General features: G+C 37.8%; 1 protein-coding gene across 1 annotated transcript; it reads left to right on the top strand.

The window, feature by feature from the left end:
• The first annotated feature begins 35 nt into the window (after positions 1-35).
• On the top strand, positions 36-27883 carry LOC116568645. Its single transcript, XM_032304197.1, is given in 7 exon segments — positions 36-401; positions 496-805; positions 15621-15682; positions 21190-21519; positions 24890-24937; positions 27278-27417; positions 27419-27883. Coding segments are annotated over 7 exon segments (1347 nt in total). The 5' UTR covers positions 36-358; the 3' UTR covers positions 27833-27883.
• The last annotated feature ends 85 nt before the right edge of the window (positions 27884-27968 follow it).

The following is a 27968-nucleotide window of genomic DNA, read 5'->3' as shown; positions in this document are numbered from 1 at the left end:
ACAGACATAGGGGTTGAACCCAGCAGGCATGTCCTCACTTTTCTACAGTACAGGATTCCAGGGGAGATGGCTAAGTGGGTATGAGAATTATCCTATCCTGGGCTAGATGGACACATTCATACCAGGAATTCTTTCCAGACTGAGAGCCTTCTTACCCCATCTGCCCAGCACTCACAGGGCACAGGAAGCCCCAGATTCGCTCAGATCTGCGGCTGATCATGAACAACCCCAGGGAACTATCTAGGTCACCACTTCTTCTGAGAAACCTGAACCAGCTCCACCCTCCAGACCTGACAAGTCCTGCTAACAGGGACCTCACTTCTTACCTTGTCACTGCGGAGCCAGCCAGGCCAACGAGATGCCACTGCTAGAAGCTGTCATCTTCTCATCCCTCTGGGCCTGTGAGTTGTCCCCCAGTCACTTCAGTCAATAGAGGAGACTGAAGAAATTGCTTCCATGTAATTTGTTCATGGGAATTTCTCCTTTTGGTTGCAGTTGGCCTTGGGAAGGCGACATTGGAGCAACATGAAATATCAGTTTCCAGAGCAAGAGATAAAAGTGCCCACATATCATGCAACGTGTTTGCTAAGGACTTCAACAGTGAAACCATATACTGGTACTGGCAGAAACCAGATCAGGAGATAGAATATCTAACAGATGTCATAACACACCGTGTTCAAGTTCCCTTAGATGGGAAGAACAACAAATTTGAGGCAAGTAAAAACACTCATACTTCCACTTCAACACTGAAAATAAATTTCCTAGAGAAAGAAGATGAGGCCGTGTACTACTGTGGCAGCTGGAATTGGATCCACAGCATCACAGTTGCCAAGGGAAGCTGTGCAAGAACCCTCTTCAGGTCTGACCCACCCACATCCTTCTCAATATGGGCAACCGCAGAGGCTGCACAGCTGGGTGCCCAGCCTGAGTCTTGCCCTCTGCAGTATTTCCTGAACTTTATATGAAGACATCATAGATTCTGCTCAGACAGTGAGCCCCATGTAATATCAGCAATTATGGTCCAAATTATAGCAATCTGACACTATTTCCCATTAAATTCAACTGTCTGGAAACTATGAAAATACAGCATGGATGGGTCAGAAAAAAATCCATTTGTCTGTTATTTCACTGTGGAGACAGGGAAGTCTAGTATCTGAATGGTTCAGAATGAAGACAGAAAGGGGTACACATTTAACATAAATATTTCTGGTTATTATTACTTACTGATGTTATTCATGGACATTACAGTTCTTTAGTGGGGCTATAATCTGTCAGATGCAAAAATTGTATGTCTTTTATTAGTGTCTGAGGCCATCCTGAAGGAATCCAGTGACCATTAAATCTCAAAGAAAACAATCAGCTATTTTGGGTATAGGAGAGACCAATGTATAAATCCTGTATCCTAGAGGTAGAAGTGGCACATAACTCCAGGTTCAGGGATCAGTGCTGGGATAAAACCAGCACTGCCCCACTGGAAGAGGCCCCTGAGCACCTCAGGCATCGCCAGCATGAGGGATATGCCTCTAACTTTGTTAGAGGTTCTGCAAAGGGTTCTACAAAGAAACCAAAGATCCTGAATAAGGATCAGATGGTTAAAAAGAAAGATAATACACACTCCCTACGTCCCTAAAGAAAAGAAAGGTAATGTCCCTCACAAATTAATAAAATAAAAGATAATTATTGAGAATTGAGTTTTGTGATTAGTAACTGGTTGGCTGTGAGATTTCAAAAATAGGGAAACAGTGTAATGTGTGAAAATGTAAAAGTCCCCTTTGAAAGTGGACTCTTGAGTCCAATTAATCTTGAGTCCACTTTCAAAGGATGAGGAAAACCTTTACTTCACAAAAAATTTGTTGGATACCTCTAGTTTCTGAGATCGTGACATTCTCTGTTTCTCTTTCTAAGAATCAGGTGGTGTGATCAAATGCAGAGACACTATGGAAGCAGAATGAATTACTCTCACAACAGAGTCAGCCCCTTTCCACAGGTGAACTCGGGATCTTGTGTCCCACACCCTGTCATCATGATTCCTGACTGGGGTGGGTCTCAGCGGGAGGAACCTGAGGGTCTGGGTCTCAACAGGGCCTCACCTGTCCTCTAAGGTGTCTACAGAAACAAAGTAAGAAGACCCCTGAGTGGAATATAGAGCAAGAAAACATGAACCCTTTCCAGGGAGGAGTAAATGAAAGAGGGATTAAGGTTTTCACAGTATGTGCTAAATACTTTACACAGATTATTTGATTAAACCAATAGAGCAGTACAGAACTGCATTGAAGTGGGCACATGGGGACTCATCTCAGGAGATGCAGCTAGCCTGACTTTTCAACACACAATAACGGGGAAACACTACAGTGATGAACAGGAGGGAAGAGGGCTCCTTACCTATGAGGTTTTGAAGTGTCAAAGTACTATGGAGCCCTTGAAAACAAGTTTTTTTTGCCAATTATAAGTAAACAAGCATAATCACCACATATTAGCAAGGAAAACATCAAATACAGAAATGGTTTACATATAGTAAACTCTCCAGTGCATAAAAAGAACAATGCAAAGGAATTCTTTAAAGAGTGGATGTTCTTGGAAGGATAGGCATTTTTAATTCTTGATGCATGTACAGATTTTGTACATTTTATCAAAAAGCTTCTGTTATGTATACATAACATCCAATATTTTATTGATTTATACATTTAATAATGAGATTGTTCACGTAACAACATAGACTAAATCTATACTTAGAAGATATTTAATATTATTATATACTTACCATTTTCTGTGGAATAATATTATATTATTACACTGTATCCCCCAGGGTGGGGGAGGGGAGGGACTGAAACACTACAATTAATCATAATGTTTACCATGGAACAGGAAGTCAGCAAACTGTGTCTATACCTAGCAGCCCCCAGTTTTGTAAATAAAGTTTTACTGAAACACAACTTTGTTCATATGTTTACAAATTATCTATAGCTGCTTTTGTACTACAATGGCAGAATTGAGTAGTTGCAACAGAGACCCACAAAGCCCAAAATGTTACCATTTAGCCCTCTACAGAAAACATTTGCCAGTCACGACTCTATGATACACTGAGAGTGACACTGATTGTTATTTTAGGTTTCCCTATTTCTCAGTGTTTCTTCAATGACCCTTTACTCCATATCCACCTTTCCCATATTGGCTGTCTTACTCTGGATAAATTGCATAATGTATCTCTGATTCACTTTTCTTATTTTAAAATGGAATATGTATTAACTTTAAGGAGGTGTCAGGAAGAGTAATGTCAATAATATATATAAAGCTCTTACAAGTGCTTGGAGCATGTCTAACGCCCACCATATTGAGACATTGCATTGCTTATATGGGTTATTATGGCATATTTGAAAATGAAATTATTTAGATCCGTATTCCAAGTCCTTGATACTCAAAGTTTCACTCATGGACCAACAACATCCACTTCACCTAGGATCTTGTTACAAAGGCAGAAAATCAAACCTCAACTAGCGCTACTGAGTGATAATCACATTTCACAAGGTTCCCACAAAGAAAAGCAGGCAGGGAAAAGGGGTCCCGCCTTGAGAGGAAACCAACCTGTGAGAGGATTTTTCACACCCTGGAAGGAGCCCTCCACCCTTTCCCACGTGAACAACCACCAAATAGGTAGATGAGTTTGTGAACAAAAAACCTGATTGGGTGACGAGAGCATGGAGTGTTCGTCAGATAAAAACAGTTCACCAACGAGGCCATAAAAACCCCTCCACTTAGAAACTTTGGGGTGGGGGTGGGCAACTCTCACAGGGCCCCTCCCATTAGGGAGTTTATGTACTATGGCTCAATAAACTTTGCTTTGCTGCCCACCACTCTTCTTTCATCTGATCTACTTCTTCATTCTTTGAAGCAGCATGACCAAGAACTGTGGCCACTCAAGGAAAAGAAGTTCTGCAACACCCAGACAACCCACACAGATCCTCCTCTCGGGTTTGTACCCACCTGCATCCTTCCCTACATGAGCACCAGGAGCAGCTCCTCAACTTGTTCTCAGGGCTGGGCTCCATTTCCCAGGACTTCTTCCTCAACCTCTGAAAACCTGGATTATCTTCACACATTAGGACCTACAGAAACCTAGTCATGTACTCTTTTTTTCTTAACTGTCCAGAGATTACCTGAATGTTTAACATTGCTCAGATCCAAAGAGGAAATCACTGAGTGTCAGGAAACACCTTGCTAATATTACACACGTGTATATAATCATCACAACATTCTATAATGTAATATTCATTTTGCCCATTGTAATATGAGTAATTTGAGACTTAGAAAGATGAAATAACCTTCAAATCCTTCATCCCCACTTTCTTCCTCTCCATCAGGTCTTCTGAAGCAGTTTAGCTTTTATTTGCTCTGTACATACTGGGGGAGAACATGGACAGGAGCTCACAGCCTCTCCTACAGTAAGGATTATAGATCATTCCACACTGTAGATCAGGGGACAGCCCCAGCAACCCACTTTCTTCTGCACAAGCCTCGGATCCTCCAATGCAGGAAGGGGACATAAGTGTTCACACAGACCATTTCCCCCAGGGTTCTGCTGTGAGCCTAGAGAGGATTGCAGGGGCTATTTAGTCAGAGCTACTGCTCTTTCTCAGGTACTATGCTAAATCCCTTGAAATAGTCTCTCTCGGGGCACCTGGGTGGCTCAGTGGGTTAAAGCCTCGGGTCATGATCCCAGGGTCCTGGGATCGAGCCTCACATCGGGCTCTCTGCTCAGCAGGGAGCCTGCTTTCTCCTCTCTCTCTCTGCCTGCCTCTCTGCCTACTTGTGATCTCTGTCTGTCAAATGAATAAATAAAATCTTTAAAAAAAAAAAAAGAAATAGTCTCTCATCCTGTGACAATACTGTGACACTGGTACTATCATGATTCACATTTTACATGAGCAGACAAAAGTAAAAGACGTTGTTTACTTTGTGGTCACAGAGTTACCTAATGGGATGGAGGGCTGGTTTCTGGCTTCAGTGTCTGTCCTTGTACTGAGTACTGTCCTGCCTCTGAAGCACGAACAGTAGAAATGGCTTCTCCTCTGTGGTTCCTACAGCCAAAGAGAAGACAAACTGTTATTCATAAAATAATTATTGACACAAAAAGATGACTATTCTTTGCTGAGTCTGAATAAATATAAGTACATTGGCTGATTGGACTTTCAAATTATAAAACAACAACAAAATATAATAGCAAACAATAAAACAGTATAAAAAATAACAAAATATTTTTTAAAAACATAGCATAGTATTTTCTTTCCTTTTTTTTAATAATAGAAAATAAATAAATAAATAAATAAATACGTCCTTTTTCTTTTGAACATTTATAATAGGACACATGCCTCTGGCATTCCTGGAACACAACCATGCCTGTTCATTCTATAATTGTCTATGACTGCTTTTGAGCTAAATGGCAGAGGTAACTAATCACAACAGAGACCTTTAAGCAAAAAAGCCTAAATAAAATATAAAATATTGTTCATCTGACTCTGTACAAAATAAATATATATTTGCCAGCCTCTGCAATGCAGCACAAAGTTAAGGAATGAGTTGGTAACTATAACTAAAATTCAAGATGCAATAAGAAAAAAAATTGATAAATTATACTACATGAAAATGAAAAAATAAAAAAATAAAAGCCAACATAACAAAAAATAGCATGTTAAACCAAAGGACAAATGACAAGTCACTAGGAAATAGATGCAATTTGTAGAGCACATAAAAACCAACTATCCTCGATACAAAAAATACATTTAAAAAATGGAGGTAAAACGTTTAAAATATCCTGTAGGAAAGTGACAAAAGACATGAAAAGCCAACTTATGAAGAGAAATATAAAAATAGCCCTTAAACATATTAAAAATGTTCCACTTCACTTATAAGATAAAGATCAATTAAAACTACACTGAGATATAATCTCTCACCCATGAGATTGGCAACAATTTAAAAGTTTGACAATACATTCCATTGGTGAAGCTGTTGGGGGGGAACAGACACTCATATATTGCAAGTAAGGATGCAAAATACAATCATTTTGTAGGGATATTTGGAAATATCTACCAAAAGTTCATTTGCATTTACCTTTCAACCTAATAAAAACACCTTTAGAAATTTACTCTATATCAGGGAGATCATATGATAGTTGTCTTTCTCCGCTTGACTTATTTCGCTAAGCATGATACGCTCTAGTTCCATCCATGTTGTCGCAAATGGCAAGATTTCATTTCTTTTGATGGCTGCATAGTATTCCATTGTGTATATATACCACATCTTCTTGATCCATTCATCTGTTGATGGACATCTAGGTTCTTTCCATAGTTTGGCTATTGTGGACATTGCTGCTATAAACATTCGGGTGCACGTGCCCCTTTGGATCACTACGTTTGTATCTTTAGGGTAAATACCCAGTAGTGCTATTGCTGGGTCATAGGGCAGTTCTATTTTCAACATTTTGAGGAACCTCCATGGGTAGAAGAAGAATCAATGAAACAAGATGGAATTGGGAGGGAGACAAACCGTGACTCTTAATCTCACAAAACAAACTGAGGGTTGCTGGGGGGAGGGAGGTTGGGAGAAGGGGGTGGGATTATGGACATTGGGGAGGGTATGTGCTTTGGTGAGTGCTGTGAAGTGTGTAAACCTGGTGATTCACAGACCTGTACCCCTGGGGATAAAAATATATGTTTATAAAAAAATTAAAAAAAAAAAAGGAAATTTACTCTAAAGGCACAACTTTCAAAAATGTGAAAATATACATGGAATTTCATTATGTAACTGCGAAATGTTGGAAGTGACATAAATATCCAAACACAGCAAGATTGGTTGAATAAATGATGGCACGTGCACATAATGGAGGACAATATACAATAAAGTAGAATGTGAGATGTAAAATCAATTGCAATTATATTGGCAATTCACAACTGGAAAGTGAAACTTTAAAAAAGCGTCATTTACAATAGTAACAGCAACAATATAAAAAAAAAAAACCCTCTATAATAGTTAGAGGTGAAATTTAACCAAAAAATGGGAAGGATTTGTATGCTGAAAACAATAAAACTTTACTGACAGAAGTCAAAGAAGAACTAAATATATATAGAGATATGCCATATGTAGTTAGGAGGTCAAACATTCTCCAAACTGATAAAAACATTCAATGTAATCCCAATCAAAATCCCACAAAAACTTTTCATAGAAATCAGTTAGCTTTTTGCAAAATTTATATGGCAAGACAAAGAACATAGTATTGCCAAAATGTTTTGAAAAGAGTCTTTTTGAAAACACTTACCGTTAAGCTATAATGGTCAAAACAGTAGGGTATTGGCGAAAATGTAGATACATAGATAGGAACAAAATCCAGAAATAGGGCAACACGTAAGTGATTAACTAATTCTTAACAAAGATGCCACAGAAATCCAATGGACAAATAGGCTTTTCTACAACTGACTATGAAACAATTGTTTATGTATGTAAAAAAATAATAAACTACAACCCATACCAAACATCACATACACAAATTAACTAAAAATGTATTCTAGGTCTAAAAGTAAAAATAAAACAATAAACTTCTAGATGAACATTTGGAGAAAATCTTTGTGACTTTGGGTTAGGTAAAAATTTCTTATATAGGACACAAAAAGCAAGAATCATAAAAGAAATCTTTGATAAACTGCACTTCCTCTGTTTTTCTCAAGACTGAAAATGGAAGGAAAATAGAAAATTCCAAGAAAATGGATAGAAAAGAAACAGATTCAAGGAAAATATTCTCCAAAAACATATTAAAGACTGATGTCCAGAATAGGGAGAAGTCCCAAGACTCAGTAATAAGAAAAGAAATCCAGTTTAAAAAATGGAAAGCAATATAATGGGCCTTTGGGCAGAACCCACCTGAAATTTACTCCTTCTTTTGATAGAAAACAAAGAAACACAAAGAAAAACAAAATAGGAAAAAGGACCTACATGTGCTCAGAGATGTAAACAGCTGGAAATAGCAGGGTTCCCATCTTACAATAACATCCAAAAAAAGCAGGATGCACTGAAATTTGATACTTTGCTTGAACCCATCAGAGAACTAGGATTGCAGGGCTAATGACTTAAACAAAAACTGGAGACAGACGGGCACTTGCAGGGAGAAACAGGATGCTCACCTTGGACAGATGTTGTCAAACACATTCCATTGGTCACAGGATTAAAGTGGAGATTTTTAATGAAACAATAAGAGCAGAATATAGACCAGTGGAAGAGTGTGAACCCTGGAGGACCAAAATATGTGATACTTCCCATCAGCCTTTAAGCTTCTTCTCCAGGAACTCCATAAAATTCTTTCAGGGAAGATCAGGGACAATCCAGAGTAAGCTTCCCTGGGTGCTGCAGGAGGAGAACAACAGCTACGACTGCTAAATCCACCCATACCTAATCTACCCCATCACCACTGTAGAAAAAAGTGACTTCACCTGCAGCAGAAGGTGCTGGTGGAATCCTGCTGCAGTTAAGGGAAGACAAAGAGGCGACCACCAGAACATCTCCTCTATGTCCAAAGTAACAGTTTTCATCTGCTCAAGGATGGGCATCAGAACCATGGCGTGAAATAGGTGGGAACCTCCTGCAGCTGGGGGAGGGAGACAAGGATTTAAAGTTCTCTATCTCTGGGGGGCACCCGGGCAGGTCAGTTGGCTGAGTGCTGGGCTCTTTACTTTGGCTCAGGTCGTGATCTCTGGATCCAGCTCGGTGTCAGGCTCCAGGCTCCGCAGGCAGCCTGCTTCAGATTCTCTTCTTCCCTCTCCCTCTGCCCCTCCCCCCACTCATGCTCTTTCTCTCTCTAAATAAATAAACAAAATTTTTTTGAAAATGAAATAAAATGTTCTACCTCTGGAAAGGAATACTTGCCAAAGCCACATCCTTAAGGCCCAGTTTCACTGTCTCCAGTTAAAATTGAGACTTAATGAAAATATCAGAGTATGTCCCCTGCTTGACCTTTCACCCCCGTGCTGGGAAACCTGGAGTAAAAGTCACAGTGCAATACTATTGAGAGAACTTCAAGAGACCTTTCTTTGGGGAGCAGAACAAAGACTCAAAGACAAGTGAAGAGACAAAGATAAAGTACAACTGGAGAATTTTTAAGTGTCTGAACTCTGACAAAAAAATTTCAACCCTGATAACTTAGCAACAAAGACTTCAAATCCAGGCTAACTCCTGACTAGTAGCACAAACACCCACGTAATGGCTAGCAGAAGGAAAGGTGTGCTCATTTTCAAGTACAAAATACATTTATCTCGGGATCTACTATACCTTACAACATGTCCAGCTTCCAACCAAAAATTTCAGAGGCATAAAACAGGTCAAAAATAAAGATAGTCTGAGGCTATGAAGCAGTCATCGTAACAGACTGAGATATGATACAGATGTAGGAACTATCAAAGAATTTAATATAAATATGATTAATATGTTAAAGGTTTTAATCTAATAGAAGAGGTAAGTAGTATACAAGATCATCAGACAGATGATTCCAGCACAGGTATTTGAAGAATCAAAGGAAATGCAAAAAATAAAAAAACACAGTAGCAGAAATGAAGAATGCCATGAGAGGCTCACCAGTGGATTTAAGAGATATAAGGAAAGAATTAGTTAACATAAAGATAGACCCACTAGAAATTACATAAACGTCAATGGAAGGACTAGAGATCGAGACAGAGAGAGAAGCAGATAACCTTAACTCCTAGAAGAAGAAAACTCTAAGAACTCTCCCCCTTTCTCCCGCTATCTGATTTGAACCGATAAAGGACCATAGTCCTTTAGTAAGAAATGGCTTCTTTACACTAATTATCAATCAATGATAACAATCACACAGTAACGAGAGCGATGTACTGATAAACTGAGTTAGCAACCCTGTTTTGCAGGATGTTTTAGGGTAAATACTGTGGCTCCCTTTCTCTGCAGTCTATGGGTCTTAGCTGTGTGTTCAGAGCACCACTTCCTCTTAGTAAATCAGCCCTCAGATTTGCTCTGTGATCAGTTCGGTATTCAACCACCTCTCCTGACAAGTGCCGGCAAGATGCTGCTCCCATCACAGGTCATCCTGCTGGCCTCTCTGTGGATCTGTAAGTGGCTTTACCCATGGGAGATTTCACTGAGTGAAGAAAAGAGATAGAAAGCATGGACAATCAAGTCAGCCATTTTGGGCAGAAGAAAGCCCCAGAGGTCATTCAACCCAGGCAGATAAATTCCACCATGACCTTGAATTATTCAGGAAAAAAATGTAAATCCTAAACCCCTAGGTTTTCATTAATAGAAAATAAATGTGTACTATTTTAAGGAATGTCAAAATTTTGCTAATTGTTATTTTTGTTTTCCTTTCAGATGCAAATGCAGACTTTTTAATAATGCAACTTGTACCATCCATTACCAAGAAACAAGGAAACACAGCATTTTTAGAATGCCACATAAAAGCAGGTGGCTTAAGGAATAATGTATATATTCACTGGTATCAACAGAAGCCAGACCAGCCTCTAAAACGAATTCTGTATATCTCCTCAAATGAAAATGTGGTCCACGAGCAAGGGGTTAATGAGGAAAGATATGAAGCCAGGAAATGGCAGAGGGATTTGCCAGCGAGTCTTAGGATACACCGAGTTAATGAGGAAGATGCTGGGCTATATTACTGTGCCTGCTGGGATACACTGTATAGAAATGCTCCACTTCCACTGAACAAAAACCCTCCCACAATGCCACACCCCTGCAAACATATACATGCTCCTTTCTACCTCCCAGAGGGACCTGGTTATTGTCTGGACTGAACATTTCTCCTGCATCTGTGTCCTCAGCAAGGTCTGAGCTAGGACCCAAGCCCCCAATCTGTGTTGTTTCTTTTAGTCAGGTCACCTTATCATCTATTTACCTCTCTGGGGCCTAGGTTGGCTTTTGTTAGTGACATCACTGGTGTCCTAGTTAGTGTCCTTCTTCTACATCTATGAGAAGTTTCTGGGGAAGGAAGCTAAATCCAATAAGCAAAATGGTGTGCTGACTTTGAATGAATGAATGAATGATGGAAGATATAAGGCCTTTGAAGTAACATGGACTTGGGTTTGAACTCCTGCTCAGCCTCTTAACTGACAGCATGATCTAGGAAAGTTACTACATCTTTCTCATACTGTTGCTGGGGACTGAAAAAGGTTGCATGCAGGACAGGTCTAGCACAGGGTCAACACATCACCGTGTCCTTTTCCACTACAACTACACTGTTTCTCTGACCCATCTCAGCTAACATAGGAAGTCAGGAATTTTTAAAAGGCACATTTTACACTGTCTTCCCAATAGTAATAAAGTTTGCTTTATTTTGAAAAGCTAAGAACTGTGACTAGGAAAAGAGTTGAGGGTAATAAACCAAAGGATGTCTTTTCACCAAGAATTTTCTTCATTCACAGCAGAGTACAGAAACATCCTAGTGTCTAAAGCAAAAGCAGCAGCAATTGTGAATATTCACTAAGCCTTGGAATTTTTTTTACAAACTACTGATCTACAGAATGTACATACTTCTGAATAAAGTTGTGGGATTATTGTCTCATTTGTTATTACATAAAGTAATAAGACTTTTCTTCTTTTTTTTAAATTTATTTTTTATTTATTTTTGGCATAACAGTATTCATTATTTTTTCACCACACCCAGTGCTCCATGCAATCCGTGACCTCTATAATACCTACCACCTGGTACCCCAACCTCCCACCCCCTGCCACTTCAAACCCCTCAGATTGTTTTTTAGAGTCCATAGTCTCTCATGATTCACCTCCCCTTCCAATTTCCCCCAACTCCCTTCTCCTAACTCCCCATGTCCACCATGCTATTTGTTATGCTCCACAAATAAGTGAAACCATATGATAATTGACTCTCTCTGCTTGACTTATTTCACTCAGCATAATCTCTTCCAGTCCCGTTCATGTTGCTACAAAATTTGGGTATTCATCCTTTTTGATGGAGGCATAATACTTCATAGTGTATATGGACCACATTTTCTTTATCCATAAGTCCATTGAAGGGCATCTTGGTTCTTTCCACAGTTTGACGACCGTGGCCATTGCTGCTATAAACATTGGGGTACAGATGGCCCTTCTTTTCACGACATCTGTATCTTTGGGGTAAATACCCAGGAGTGCAATTGCAGGGTCATAGGGAAGTTCTATTTTTAATTTCTTGAAGAATCTCCACATTATTCTCCAAAGAGGCTGCACCAACTTGCATTCCCACCAACAGTATAAGAGGGTTCCCATTTCTCCACATCCCTCCAACACATGTTGTTTCCTGTCTTGTTAATTTTGGCCATTCTAACTGGTGTAAGGTGATATCTCAATGTGGTTTTAATTTGAATCTCCCTGATGGCTAGTGATGATGAACATTTTTTCATGTGTCTGATAGCCATTTGTATGTCTTGATGGGAGAAGTGTCTGTTCATATCTTCTGCCCATTTTTTGATATGATTATCTGTTTTGTGTGTGTTGAGTTTGAGGAGTTTATTATAGATCCTGGATATCAGCCTTTTGTCTGTATTGTCATTTGCAAATATCTTCTCCCATTCTGTGGGTTGCCTCTTTGTTTTTTTGACTGTTTCCTTTGTTGTGCAGAAGCTTTTGATTTTAATGAAGTCCCAAAAGTTTATTTTCGCTTGTGGCAGGATACAAAGTCAATGTACAGAAATCAGTGGCTTTCTTATACACTAACAATGAAAATACAGAAAGGGAAATTAGAGAATCGATTCCATTTACTATAGCACCAAGAATAAGATACCTGGGAATAAACCTAACCAAAGAGGTAAAGGATCTGTACTCGAGGAACTACAGAACACTCATGAAAGAAACTGAAGAAGACACAAAAAGATGGAAGACCATTCCATGCTCTTGGATTGGAAGAATAAACATTGTTAAAATGCCTATACTGCCTAGAGCAATCTATACTTTTAATGCCATTCCAATCAAAATTCCACCGGTATTCTTCAAAGAGCTGGAGCAAATAATCCAAAAATTTGTATGGAACCAGAAGATACCCCGAATCGCTAAGGAAATGTTGAAAAACAAAAATAAAACTGGGGGCATCACATTACCTGATTTCAAGCTTTATTACAAAGCTGTGATCACCTAGACAGCATGGTACTAGCATAAAAACAGACACATAGACCAGTGGAACAGAGTAGAGAGCCCAGATATGGACCCTTAACTCTATGTGCAAATAATCTCCGACAAAGCAGGAAAAAATATACAGTTTCTTCAATAAATGGTGCTGGGAAAACTGGGCAGCTATATGTAGAAGAATGAAACTCGACCTTTCTCTTACACCGTACACAAAGATAAACTCAGAATGGATAAAAGACCTCAATGTGAGACAGGAATCCATCAGAATCCTAGAGGAGAACATAGGCAGTAATCTCTTCTATATCAGCCACAGCAACTTCTTTCTTTCAAGACTTTTCTTCTAATTCTCACAATAGCCATATAGTTCCACACACTCTTCCAAAATATGGTGGAAAATCTCTAAATCTGAGTGAAGTAGAGCTCAAGGATAGGTGTGTTTGAAACAAAACCTAATGGACAAATGTGAGGATGTTGCTTTGAAGGGAAAGATAACAATGAATTATTATAACATAGGGTTTAGGTGAAGTCTTCGGTGATCTGGTAGTTCTTTACACCAGGAACATAATCAACAACACTCAGACAGATCTTACTGAGAAGGTCTTTCCTTGGTTCTAAAGCAAACCTTCCTCTCCCAGCCCTACCTTTGATGAACAAGGGCTGCTACTGCCTCCCCAGTTCTGATTAATGCCCCCTCTTCGAGAGAATTCTAACTAGTCACTTTCAAATGCCAACCCTATGGATACATGGGTCTTTGGCTTGGGTTTGTAGGTTGAATATACTTGTTTCTTCTCTTTTCACTGTTTTTATGTCTACTGTCAACCTGTTCAGGTATCTCTGACCATTGCATTTCAAATGGAGACACTGGAGTGAGAATCTTTCAGAATCAACTCTCTTTTACCTGAACACCAGACAGCACAGTTCACATATATTGCAAGCAGTCTGGAGTTTCTCTCAAGAAGATCATTGTCCACTGGTACCAGTGAAAATAGAAGAGATTATGCTGAGTGAAATAAGTCAAGCAGAGAGAGTCAATTATCATATGGTTTCACTTATTTGTGGAGCATAACAAATGTCATGGAGGACATGGGGAGTTAGAGAGGAGAAGGGAGTTGGGGGAAACTGGAAGAGGAGGTGAACCATGAAAGACTATGGACTCTGAAAAACAATCTGAGGGGTTTGAAGTGGCGGAGGGGTGGGAGATTGGGGTACCAGGTGGTGGGTAATATAGAGGGCACGGATTGCATGGAGCACTGGGTGTGGTGAAAAAATAATGAATACTGTTATGCTGAAAATAAATAAATTAATTTTAAAAAAAGAAAATAGAAGAGCCCCTGAAATGAGTCCTATATGGCTCCACCAATATTACCTGTAAGACTAGCCCCATTCTGGCTTAGACACAGATAAGAAAAACAACAGTCTTTTACCTGATAGTCAGTAAGGCCCTCATGTGCCATGAAGCCCCCTGAGACTGTGTCTACTGGGATCTCACAGTATTGCAGAGTCAGAAGGGAACTGTATGAAATCATTTTCTATTACTAACCCTCAACTCCTTTCTCACTGGAGCAACCCAGCAGACTGGGCTCTTCATCACAAGTTCATAAGCTGTGGGAACACAAAGTGCCCTTTGGACATACATAACCCAATGTCTAAGCAGCAAATAGGGACATGGGATCCCAGAGATGACAAATGTCTTGTCCAAAGCTAGTTAACCACAGAGACAGGGCTACACATGTATTTTTGAAGATCATAGAAGAGCTTCCAAGAGGCTTCCCCTTTCAACATTTCAGAAAAATGGATTTTGTTTTCAAATTTTGGTTTGAATCAAAATCTGTTATCTCATGGGAGATAAACTTCTACAAATTTCTTTTTTATTCCAGGAAAAACATTGTCATTACACAAATTATTTTCTCATTTTGCATGGTGTGATAAAGAATCATGTTGTCAGGTTGTAAAAGTAGCTGATGAAAAAATGGAGGCCATCGTTCATATTTCCAAAGTATATCTCTGTTGGTATATTTACATTTTGAGTTACGGAAGTTTCCTCCTTTAGAAATACAATCCCAAATTACTAACAGAGCAGGTCTAGTGTTTGTGAGAACAAAAGGGTTTTTCCTTTGATGCATCTCTGAGCAGTTTTACACAACTCAATACGTGGAAATCAAAACCTCTTAACTGACTGAATACTTTTCCTGGTAATGTAGATAAATAGTTGGTTGACCTGTACTACCAATCTCTCTCTTTTCTTTTGCTTTTATTTTTCTGTTTTCTATCAGCTCTTCTCAGTGAATACTGCCTCCTTGAAAAAACAGACACTTGGGTCAACTCAGCTCAGGAAAACTTACAAAATATCAGATACGAAGCCTATATTCAAGGCTTTCCAAGGAAACCCAGAAGATCAAATGGCCAGTACCATGTTTCTACCTGCTGGTCCTGCTGTGAAACTCAGGAGAAGGCTGATGTTTTTGTAGAACCTCTAACCAGTGTGATAACTCAGGCTGGATCAAGATGTTTGCACAGGGAACTAAGCTCATAGTAATTCCCCCAGGTAAGTAATCTTGTTTTATTTCAATCCTGTGAGTGAAAAATTGATAGATATTTTTAAGAAAAAATAATATAGATCCCCTCCGCATGTGGACAGCAATTTTGCAGCTACTTGTCACTCTAGCGGAAAGAAAACGACTTTGCAAATGGTTTATTTACTTCCTGCTTGCAAACAGATTATATTGGAGGAATTTGATTTAAAAAAGACCTGAAACCATTCCTGCAAAGGGAACAATAATATTAGCTAAGATTATTAAGGGTCAGATACCATGCTGACTGGTCTAGTGCACTATCTCATTCCTCCACAGCCTTATACAGAAAATCCTCTTTTTCTAGTTTTGCAGGTGGGGAAACTGAGGCTTAGAGATGCTCAGTTATTTACCTAACGTCACATGACTAGTTATTAAGGCAAAGAGTGGGATCCAAGAGAGACTTGTCCATTCCAAAAAAGTGTGGTCTAGGCCATTATGTGATATTAGAAACACTAAGCCATATTTTTTAAAGATTTTTATTTATTTATTTATTAACGAACTATGAGAGACTGGACTCCAAGAAACAGATTGAGGGTTTTAGAGGGGAGGGGGAGAGAGGGTGGGCTATTCTGGTAATGGGTATTAAGGAGGGCACATATTGCATGGAGTACTGGGTGTTATATGTAAACAATGAATCATGGACCACTACAACAAAAACTAAGGATGTACTGAATAGTGACTGATATAATATAAAAATAATTAAAAAATAATTAAAAACTGAAAAAAATATTTATTTCTTAGAGAGAGAGAGAGGGAAAGTACACATGGAGAGAGGAGCAGAAGGGGAGGGAGAGTTGTACATGCAGAACTCAGTTGCATAACTCAGAGCTGTCTTTGCACTCCTGCTGGGACAGCTGCAGAGAGACCAAAACAAACAGGATCTTCCTCTTGATAGGGCAACTCAGATTTTTAAATCAATTCCCTGGAAACTGTTAGGGTAATTTCAAGCTCAAAGGAGCAGTCCTTCAGGAATAACTAGGTTAAGAGATCATAATTATGATTTCAGACTCTGTAACAACTTATCAGGTCTAGTGTCAGTGGGAATTAGATTCTGGAAAGAATTTATTTTACAATTAAACCAGATATCCACCCCTTAATATATAGAAATAAAATAATCCTGTAAAAATACTGAACACTCACTTATTAAATACTCAAATAAATTATTTCTACTTTTTCTTTTTTGAAAATTAAAGAAATATTAACTGTAAATTACACTCTAGTAAAAGAAGCGAAATCAGAGAAGAAAACCCTTTAAGGGAAGACATTAGAACTTTCAGGAAAATGTAGAGAAAAGGTAAAATCATACTCTCCAACCCCTGTGAATGAGGTGGGAAAGATGGAACCAAGCTGACTCTGGAGAACACCAAGTTCATGGTGTCAGGGTCACAGAACCAAGCCCCATGTCAAGCAGCAGGTCAAGCCCCATGATGGGCTCCATGCTCAGCAAGAAGTCTACTTATCTCCCTGCCTCTCTCCTCTGAGCCTGCCTCTGCTAGTATACTCTCTCTGTGTCTCTAACATAAGTAAATCAATCTTTAAATTTTTTTTTAAATGATGAGAATGTAATAAGCATTGTCTTAAGTATTGTTACCTTGAATATAAGGTACTCTCTCATTTTTCAGTGGAAATATCCAGACATAAAGGAAAAAGAGAGGATGTTTTGTAATTTGAATATATAAACTTAAAGCGATATAGATAAAAGCCAAATATTCACTTGTATATTTAATATCTTAATTACCTAGGTATATTTAGAAAGTTAAAAATTGTATCAATTCAAACATCAATTGAGAAACACTGCTTTTTTTTCCCTCAAGTTTTTTCATTTTAGACACTTCACACGCATCTGAAACATATACATTAGAGCAAATTACTGAGTCGTCCCAGGGTCTGAGTGTCTATTTTGGGATTCCCTTAGGATGATGTTAATGGATAGTTTTTCTGAAGAGAAAATTACCCACTTACATAATTTAAAAAAAAATTTTTGTATTCCCTCTGGTATTCCATATTTTTCAATGTCAGCATAACATGTAGAGATTTTTGTTCCAGGTTATATTTACCAAATCCATATTAAACTTCGTTACCGTCTTTACCAGCTCTACCTCTAAAACCAACGTTGAGTTTATTTCGGGTTGATACTTTGTCCAAGTAGTATTGTTTGATCAAAGTAGAGCATTAGAAGAGCCTCTTTAATATGAGAGGCTGAAACTTAAGGCAACCCCTGTGTTGTGAGGGATAATATTGGAAATGAAAGCTTCACCTTATGCTCTGGCATTTCAATGTGTTTGATTCTACATGCTTTGGTCTGTATCTCAGCAGGATTTGCAAACATCTCCCGGTTTTCATGTCATCTTTGAGGTAAACCTTACCAAATGGTCAAGCTCTGGGGCAAAAAAAGAAACAAGCTCTAGTGCACAAACTATTCCTCATTTATTTATACTGCCTATTTCCAAAATCTTTTTGAGAAGACTTAAGTCTTCTTAATACACAAATAGCATTCTGCCATGAACTAAAAATAGAAGATCCAAAGCACTGAAGAAAGTAGAAGAAAAAAGTCCTGTGGTTATCTACCTAGAAACACAGGGTCAAATTTTAGGTTCAAAGGCAGAGAAAACTGTGATATAAAGTACATACTTTATATCACCTATGAAAATGAAGCACACTGACTTTTCACATCTGTTATGTTTTTCCCACCATAAAATGAGAAAAGGACTTTAATGTACAAGTCGTTTAGGAGGAATGTGAAGTGAAAGAGTGGGCATTGCCTTCCACATCCACTTTATAAAATGGAAGAAATGGTCTTAAGAAAAGCACATTCTATGCTCCCACTATGTCGTTACTTTGGGCACCACAATATTTTTTTTCTTTTTTTTTTTAATTTTTTATTTTTTATAAACATATATTTTTATCCCCAGGGGTACAGGTCTGTGAATCACCAGGTTTACACACTTCACAGCACTCACCAAAGCACATACCCTCCCCAATGTCCATAATCCCACCCCCTTCTCCCCACCCCCCTCCCCCCAGCAACCCTCAATCTGTTTTGTGAGATTAAGAGTCACTTATATTTAATGTCGTTCACAGATGGTGACCTTCAGCAGACCTGGTCAGACACCAACAAGTTTGACCTTCATGCTCATATTTATTAGAAAAAAGTTTAAACATTTTAAATACTTTAGAATATTAAATAAAGTCAGAAATGTCATAAATTTGAAATTCATAGTCAAATATGAATTAACTTTAATTATTGAATAAAAGAAAAATAACAGAAAAATAAAGAACAATTAAATCAACACCAATATGTAGGTTTGAAATATCGCACTTGCACTTGGAAATGTAGTTGACATTTGGTAAATTTATATAGGATTCACAATATCATATCTTAATAAAATATACATAACCAGCAATTTAATTCCAATGTATTTTGTGATTATGCCAATGAATGTATATAAATATATTGGACAGGTTTATTTATTTTCCGTTTCTTTAGTATAACAAATCAGAAGTATTCCTACAAAAAACCACACAAAGTTTCTAAGATGAAAATTAGATTCCTTAAAATATTAACTAGAGATTAAAATTATGTAAATATCATGTACAATTGAAAAATTAATCTTCTTTATCTAACATGCTTTTAAAATTAAAAACGAAGTATATCATTGGAAAAATATACAGTGTCTTAATATTATAATCAAAATAGTATTTGCACTACAGCAAGATATATAAACATAAGTACATTCTGGCATCATTCTATTTATATCATGAATAAAAGCTCATTGTTTGTTACTCATTTAATATAAAAATAGGAGCTATGATACACAGAGAGAAATTCGCAAGAATTTTTTTTCAAAAAAAAAAAAAAGTACTACAAACGGCCCAGAAGAGATTTTTTTCCTTTTCTTCTCAAATGAAAAATCCAATTGTTCTTTTCTAAAGAAATTGCCCATTGTATTGCTAAACTAACTCCAAACTAGCTCAAAGAGAATATCAGTGAAGCACTTGCATAATGGAAATAAGTTTTATTTTTTTTTAAGATTTTATTTATTTATTTGACAGACAGAGATCACAAGTAGGCAGAGAGGCAGGCAGAGAGAGGATGAAGCAGGCTCCCTGCTGAGCAGAGAGCTGGATGCGGAGATGCGGGGCTCGATCCCAGAACCCTGGGATCATGACCTGACCTGAAGGCAGAGGCTTTAACCCAGGTGCCCCGGAAATATATTTTAAAAGGATTCTAACATTTATAATTTTAATCACTAACAGTAAATGTATAATCAAGTAACATACCAGTGTTTGAGTGACATAACCTTTAAAACCAATGATGTTTTGCCATATATTTTGACATTATGTCTGTAAGAAACTCTGGAACCATACTTCTAACATTACACCCGATATATATATATATATATACACACATATACACATATATATATACATATACATACACACACACACATATCTATCTATCATCTATCTATCTATATACTTTATTCAGCAGGTGAAATTACACATACTGTGGGGTTCTAGAAACCAGTCAGCAGCTTTCTAGAGCAGATTCAACTTTAAAGGGAGACTCTGAGTGTCAAAATATGGTGTCTTCTTAGTCATATATAAATGTCAAATGGAATTCCAGTACAAAAGGTGCTTTCAGTGAACATTTTCCAAGCAATACAAAATTCTGATAAGTGCATTAGTTAATACGAAAACGTTTCTGAAAAAAATAAGTTTTCTAATAGCATTTTTGGAAATACCACTGGAAATGCCCCATTGCTTCTAAATTCAAGGCATTGTAAATATTTGAGAGATGCAGTTTTAATCATTTAAAATCCTGGATCTTAAAATCCTGGAGTTGTTCAGAATGGAGACTGAGATGTTTTACAAAATCAGGAATCAAATAGGAGACCTCCATTACTTCAAAAGTGGGTTTGGCCCTAAAAGACTCTGAATCTCACAAAACAAACAGAGGGTTGCTGGGGGGAGGTGGGTAGGGAGAGGGTGGTGGGGTTATGGACATTGGGGAGGGTATGTGCTATGGTGAGTGCTGTGAAGTGTGTAAACCTGGCGATTCACAGACCTGTACCCCTGGGGCTAATAATACATTATATGTTAATAAAAATAATTTTTAAAAAGTAGGTTTGGGATCCATATTTGAAGATTTAAAGATCAACTGGATAGATTTTCAAGGACACGTGGATGTGGAGTCTCACTCAAAATGTGTGTATTGTTCCCAAAAAACCCTCACATTTTAATCCAGATTCCACCACTTTATAGTTGTGACTTTGAGCAAGTTACACGGTTTCTTGTAATTCTTTTCACACCGAAAATAAGAACAATTAGTACCTCATAAACCACCGTGGATGAAAGGCCTGACATAAGTACTAATTCTGTGGCAAATTTCCTCATTTCACTGTGCTAGGTGCTTCTAAACCACACAATGTTTGTGTTACTCTAATAATATTTTAATTGTTATTCCACTTCCCCACAGATAGAAGCCTTAATGTAGACATTTCCCCCAAGCCCACAATTTTTCTACCTTCAGTTGCGGAGCGAGAACTCCATAAGGCTGGAACATATCTTTGTCTCCTTGCGGGTTTTTTCCCGGATGTTATCAAGATAGATTGGAGAGAAAAGGATGATGAAACAATTCTGACATCGCAGCAGGGAGACACCATGAAGACTAACGACACATACATGAAATTCAGCTGGCTGACCGTGAGTGGCGCGTCAATGGATAAAGAACACAAATGTATCGTCAAACACGAGTGGAATAAAGGAGGAGTTGATCAAGAGATTCTATTTCCTCCACAGAAAAAAGGTATGTGCATGTATATATGAATGCAATATTCCAGTACCCTTTTTTGCCCCAAAGGAAATAGTCCACATTTTTTGTCAAATATTAATGAAAAGAAACAAATAGAAACTTTTTATTGATGTTGCAACCTTTAATGTAGGACATAAATGTCCTGCTCTTTCTTTTAGAAATTCTTTTCTAAAAGAAATTCAGTCCTTTAGAGTTGAAGTAGAATGGGCTTTAGAACGAACGTACAGAAAAAAAGAAGACAAATTCGCTCAGTCTTTCTTGCCTCAGTTTCAACATCTGAAAATAAGGATGTCTTTGGAGGGTCATTGTATGAATTAATTGAAATAATGCATATGAAAGCCCTTAGCAATCTTGCAAACCATAAATGCTCAAGAGAGAACCACACTTGATCATGAAATAAGAACAATTATTCATCTTTCAAGAATGTTCTACTCAGCAGAGTTTTTTTCACTTCAGTCTTGCTCTGCTCAAAGGATTACCCACAAATAATGAGTTATAAGCTGCAAAATGTTTGAGCCAGATCACAGCTCAACAAAAGTAGTTTGGCTGCTGAGGTTTTAGTATGGTCTTGGGTTTTTCATATTTGGAATTTATATTCCACTCTAAGGGGAGATTTGATAAGTAAAGATGAGCTGAGGCTACCGTGTACAAACATTCTCCCTTTCTACACAATGAATGTATTTCTTACCATTGGTAAAGCTGCTCTGCAAACATTCTTGCAGTCCTGGTGTGTGCCAGGCCTGGGAAGGATGTAGGATGAACTACCTCCAAGGAGGATCACTACAGTAGAGAGAATATACTTTCTAATCACTTAGGGTCACTCATGATTCAGGCAAGTTGTCCCAAATTAACCTCATTGGTGATGACACTGGTCATATTCAGACATTGTGGGTGGATGACTGAATGTGCTCTGGACCTGCTGTGATCCAGGAACTCGCTAGACTCATAAGTCAAGTTCTGGCTGGCATTAACATCACAGACCAAGGCCCTACAGAGCCCATAAGAAGGAACTAGTTTATACTTTCCCTGTGGTTCACAAGTGCTTGGGAGCAGCGGACAGCAAACACATAACAAGACATGCAAAGACCTTTTGCAGTATACCACTCTGAATTGCTGAAGTAAATCTTTATCTTCTTGAATTCTTAGTTTCTCCAGTGATCAATTTAGAGTCAAACACTTACTGACCTTTCCTTTCTCCTGGAATGTGATGAAGACAATGTGCAGTAATGCCAGTGAAAATGCTTGGTTTTGAAAACATGAGATGAATATGTTTATTCATTTGTTTTATATTTTCCTAATAGCTGGTGTAAAATTATAAACAACCCTAATTTCTTATTCCTACAGCTAAGAAACAGAGAGGAAGCAAGTGGGCAAAACACAAGTTTAATGTAATCACTGGGCTGAAGTATTTTAACTATTGATTTTTATAGAATAAAAATATGCTATGGTACATTCTATGATGATCATTTTAGAAAAGGGAGAACTTCTTATTCATGATGTGTTTTACCTGAGAATTAAGTTCTGAAAGGACTGTCTCCCAAGATCTTCTCATAGCAACAAAGCTATTGAGGGCATTTCTGTTAATGTTTTTCTATAGCAAATTTCTAATGCTGTTTCTTGTAAGGTTTTTGTTTGTTTGTTTGTTCTTTTTGTTTTTGATGAAAGTTAATAATACATAGAACATGGAAGTCAAAATCCACGAAGTGATTTTGAAGAGATAAAACTAATCTGGTCCAAGTTTTCAATGAATCTGATTGAAAAAGAAAATCTAGGACATACCCACAGATTATAATTTGAGAGATGATTACCTTAATGTTTTTCAATCAATCAATTCATGGTGATTAGAGATTTTTACTTCTCTTTTAATGAGTAAAGTCACTGTATGGAAAAGAAAGGGAATTTTAAGACACTTTAAAGTCAGTTCTTGAGAATATTTTAACACCTAAACATGATTATATGCACTTTTTTATTCTTGAGATTTACTCCAAAGCCAACAGCTCAGCTTTATTTTTTAAGAGCGTGCTGAAATATGATTCTGTGGAGTGAATAATTTCCATAACAGAACCATACCTGTATGGACAAGAACAAATCAAGCAGAGAAAGAATAAACCAAAACATGTTAGGACTTTTTTCCTCCACCCAACAGTCAATTATCTTTTTAAGGATTTTTGTCTTTGTATGTATGTTGGGTTTTGTTTTTGTTGGGGTTTTGTTTTGCTTTGTTTTGTTTTGATTTGTTCTACACTATAAAGAAATACTACCCTCACCTCAGTTTTATATATTCAGAAAACTATGATTCTTGACCAATCTTTTAATCCCTGGAAAGAAGCACACTGAAATACTAAGGTTCTATAATCAAAAGGTCATTTGTTAAGAGTAATTAAGATACTGGAAGGGATGATGTCTTAGAGTCCACAATGGTAGATATATTATCAATTTCTATAGATTGTTTTACAAGGTAGTTTCCACATGTTCTAGCTCATCTAAATCCTCATAATGGTTCTTTGAGTGCTGGCTTTGCCCATCACTGGTATGACTCCCAGTGAGTTATTTAGACTTTCTAAACCTCACATCTTCATGGCTAACATGAATACAGTTCATGTCAGTGTCACTAGGGAATTAGATGACCTAATACATGTGAACATTTCACATGGTGCCTGGCAGAGTAATAATCACTCAGTAGGTATTGGCTTTCATTTGTAGTGTTGTCATGTCGACAAATACCACCCACCACTCCAGAAAAGAATGTGTGGGAGTTGGGAATATTGGGAACATGCATACTTTGGAAAGGTAGGGTCTCTTTCTTTTGCTTAGAAGGAGAATTTACCTAAGCCAGACTCCTCCCAAAATGTAAGATTCTGCTGTGGAATTTATTTGGGTATCAACCTGGCTAGTCTAGCATAAGGCATTTCATGTTAGCAATGGGTGCTAAGGACTGTAGAGAAGCCACTGTTTCTGGTTATTTTTCCATTCAACCAATATTTATAGAACACCTACTGTGCAGCAGGCTCTGTGTCAGGAGCTAGGAGCACTTAGATATTAGATATTAGCACTTAGACATTACCTTCCAGTTGTGAGGAAAGAAAAAAAATGTATCATTCACGAACTTCAACATCTTCATGTGCAGAAATGCAATATATGAATTAACTTACTGATCTACACAGACTCAGAACAATCATTTCTGGAATTGTGGTATACATATTAGTAATAGCTCTCTCCTCTTGGTTGACAAATTCTATCTGTCTATCTATCTATCTATCTATCTATCTATCTATCCACCCACCTATCCATATATCCACAACACAAACACCGGTCAAATAATATACATGAACAATTGAATAACGCTTGCTCTCATTTCTTTTAGATCTCACTGCTATTAATTCTACAAAAGCTTCTCTGAGATATAAAGATGGTAAGTTTTTGTCTATGTTTGCCTTTATGTTATGCTATAGCATTTTTTCCTCCTGATCAACTTAGCATCTGGAAACCTCAGAATGGCTGGTGATATTTTAACTCAATCCATCATTTCTCCGGAGTGTTTTTCACAGAGTAAGTGTTTGTTTGGGTGTGAAAGGACTATAAATTAGGGGTACAGTGATTGCTCTGAATTCTTTCAACAATGGACTTGACTCATTTCTGTGACTTTTATTTCTACTGACTGAGGAAAACATGATATCAAGTTGCTTCTAGATAATTTTTACGTCTTTGTTCTTGCTGGTGGTTAACAACATGAACTGACACCAAGAGGTTTTTGTACAGAAGGCATAATGCTGCGCTGCGAGTGCATTTTGTTTAATTCTCTTAGTACTCACTGTGAAGGATAATATTCCTATTTTACACATGAAGGCAATGACTTAAAATTAAGTCCCTTACACCATGACACACAGCAAGATTAGAGGCTTCAGCCCAGACCTTCTGAGATAACAATTCATACATCTTACTCAGTTTTCTATTCTTCTACGTTGTTGTCATAAAACAAGATATCCCAAAGCTAAGGCCCGAGACAGGTGTCCACATGGGGAGTGTGAGTACAGGGATTCAAATGCCACAGACCGGACATTAACCCTAGTCTTTTTATTATTAGCTCCATGAATATGGGCACAGTAGTTACACTTTCTGGCAAGCAGGAATAACACAAATAACACCTCATCAGTTACTGAAGACATAATGTCATATATGTGGAATGTCTAAATAGATTATTTATTTAGCTGACACATAAGTACTAGTTTCTCGCCCTTTCTTCCAACATGTATAACAAGAGAGTACAAGGAACATTGCTCTAGCTTTGCTGATCTGCCTTCCATGTCCAATATCAAGAGGCCTCTAGACCTTAGCTAACATATTACTTGACCAAGAACACTTTGTCAAGGAATAATGAGTACAGCATCACTGGATGTCCTTTTCCACACTGAGGGCTAATGATTTTGGAATTCTCAATGGAGATAAATACATACACAAAATTTCCATGTGAACAGACTCAGCCTAATGGTTCATTGAATAGCCAATCTGACACACCAACATTTGCATTAATTATTTTTTGATATCGTGTATTTCCTGCAAAACCTCAAAGGATAACAAATGCAATTATCCTATAATATCTTAACTACAATAAATATATTCAGGGAGTGAGTTTGATCTCCTAAAGTTGCAGAGAGTTTGGATTCGCTCCTTTCTTCCACTTTATTTTATTATTTTTTAAGTTTTTATTTAAATTCCAGTTAGTTAACATACTGATTATAATATTAGTTTCAGGTATACAATATGGTGATTTAACACTTACACACATCACCCAGGACTTATCACAGCTAATGCCCTCTTTAATAAAACCTCCCCCCCACCCTACCTTGAACACAACCAAATTTCCATTGATTGTACCCTTGATAGGAATCTTAGCAATGCACAAGATATATTGGCTAAGATGCTTCTAAATCAACAATTTATCTTTATCTTTATGCTTAACACTTCGTAACTGAAAGTATTTACTTTGGAAGTACGGAAATACGAAGTAGGTATGTCACTAGGATTAAAATCTTGCTGGTGGTATTTATGAATCATATGACATCAGGCAAATTATTCTCTGTCCTCAGTTTATTTGTAAAATGGCAATGAAAATAATAATCTCATAGGTTATTGAAAAATTAAGAAAGATTAAAACAATCTCAGGGGTTTGAAGTGGCGGGGGGGGGTGGAAGGTCAGGGTACCAGGTGGTGGGTATTATAGAGGGCACGGATTGCATGCAGCACTGGGTGTAGTGAAAAAATAATGATACTGTTATGCTGAAAATAAATAAATTTTAAAAATATTTATATAAAAAAAGAAAGATTAAATCTTTGCACACAAACTTTTCAAATTAAATGTCTGCCATGTAGTTAATGATTAAAGAATATTAGTTATATTATTACCTACAGACATGGTAGGGGTGAAGAAATGGTAAAAGCTATTTTAACCAATGCTTCTTCAGCCTGACTCATTCATCTAAGACATAGTCTTACTTTTTAATACTTTAGAATGTTCTAAGTGAATTTCCCAGAGGTTATTGATTGTTTTGACCAGCAAGCTGGATTTTGAGTTATTTTGTGATGGTGGTGGGGGTAGTGTTAGTGGTGTAGATGTTTATTGTCAGGTTGTGAGGGTCTAGGGGCTTCCTTTCCACTTAGATCATCAGAAATGTATAATGTGACCTATCTCCGATTAATAAGCCTTAGCCTTTCAAAAGAAAAGAAGGTGAAAATAATAAATGACTTGTTTTAGATACTTTGCAGCTGCAGCTCAAGACCACTTCTGCCTTATACACCTACCTTCTACTGCTCTTCAAGAGCCTGATCTACTCTGTCATCGTGGCCATCTGTCTGCTTGGAAGACCAGCATTCTGTGGCAATGGGAAGAGTACCTAATACATGGTGGCACAAGAGTCCGCTTTTCTCCAATGGCAATTGTCGCCAAAGTATCTGTTGTGGATCTAATGGGGCTTTCTCTCTGACACTGTTATATTTCAGTTCAGATGTGTCTTTTTCTATTGTGTCATTACTGCAGAACAGGTTTACACACCACTGGGCAAACAGAAACTTTCACTTTGCAGCTAGAACAAATTCTGCCATGACTCTGGGGCGGGGCCAGGGGGCATCCACACAAGGGCATCAGCACCGCTCTCTCCTTAATGTCCACCAGCTCCTCAGCCACCCAGTCCCAGAGCCTCTGAGCACAGCCAACACACAGCTTCAGCTGCATCTCCTGGGGCTCTTTAACCAGATAACTGCTTCAAAGCCATTTATTCTACACATCTGGACTGCCATCACTACTGCCTGAGTTTTGTACTGCTTTACATAATAGGCACAATAAAAAACAATCAAAGTTCTACTTTGGCCTCTGTGTTCTTTCATTTGGTGCAATGTAACTGAGAGTTCAAGGTAAAAGACAGCATGAAAACTGAGCCTTCAAATTC

This window comes from Mustela erminea, chromosome 11 (genome assembly GCF_009829155.1).
Source record: "Mustela erminea isolate mMusErm1 chromosome 11, mMusErm1.Pri, whole genome shotgun sequence".
Taxonomy (NCBI): domain Eukaryota; kingdom Metazoa; phylum Chordata; class Mammalia; order Carnivora; family Mustelidae; genus Mustela; species Mustela erminea.
Note: the sequence above shows the minus strand (reverse complement) of the source record. Positions and strands in the feature narration are given on the sequence as shown.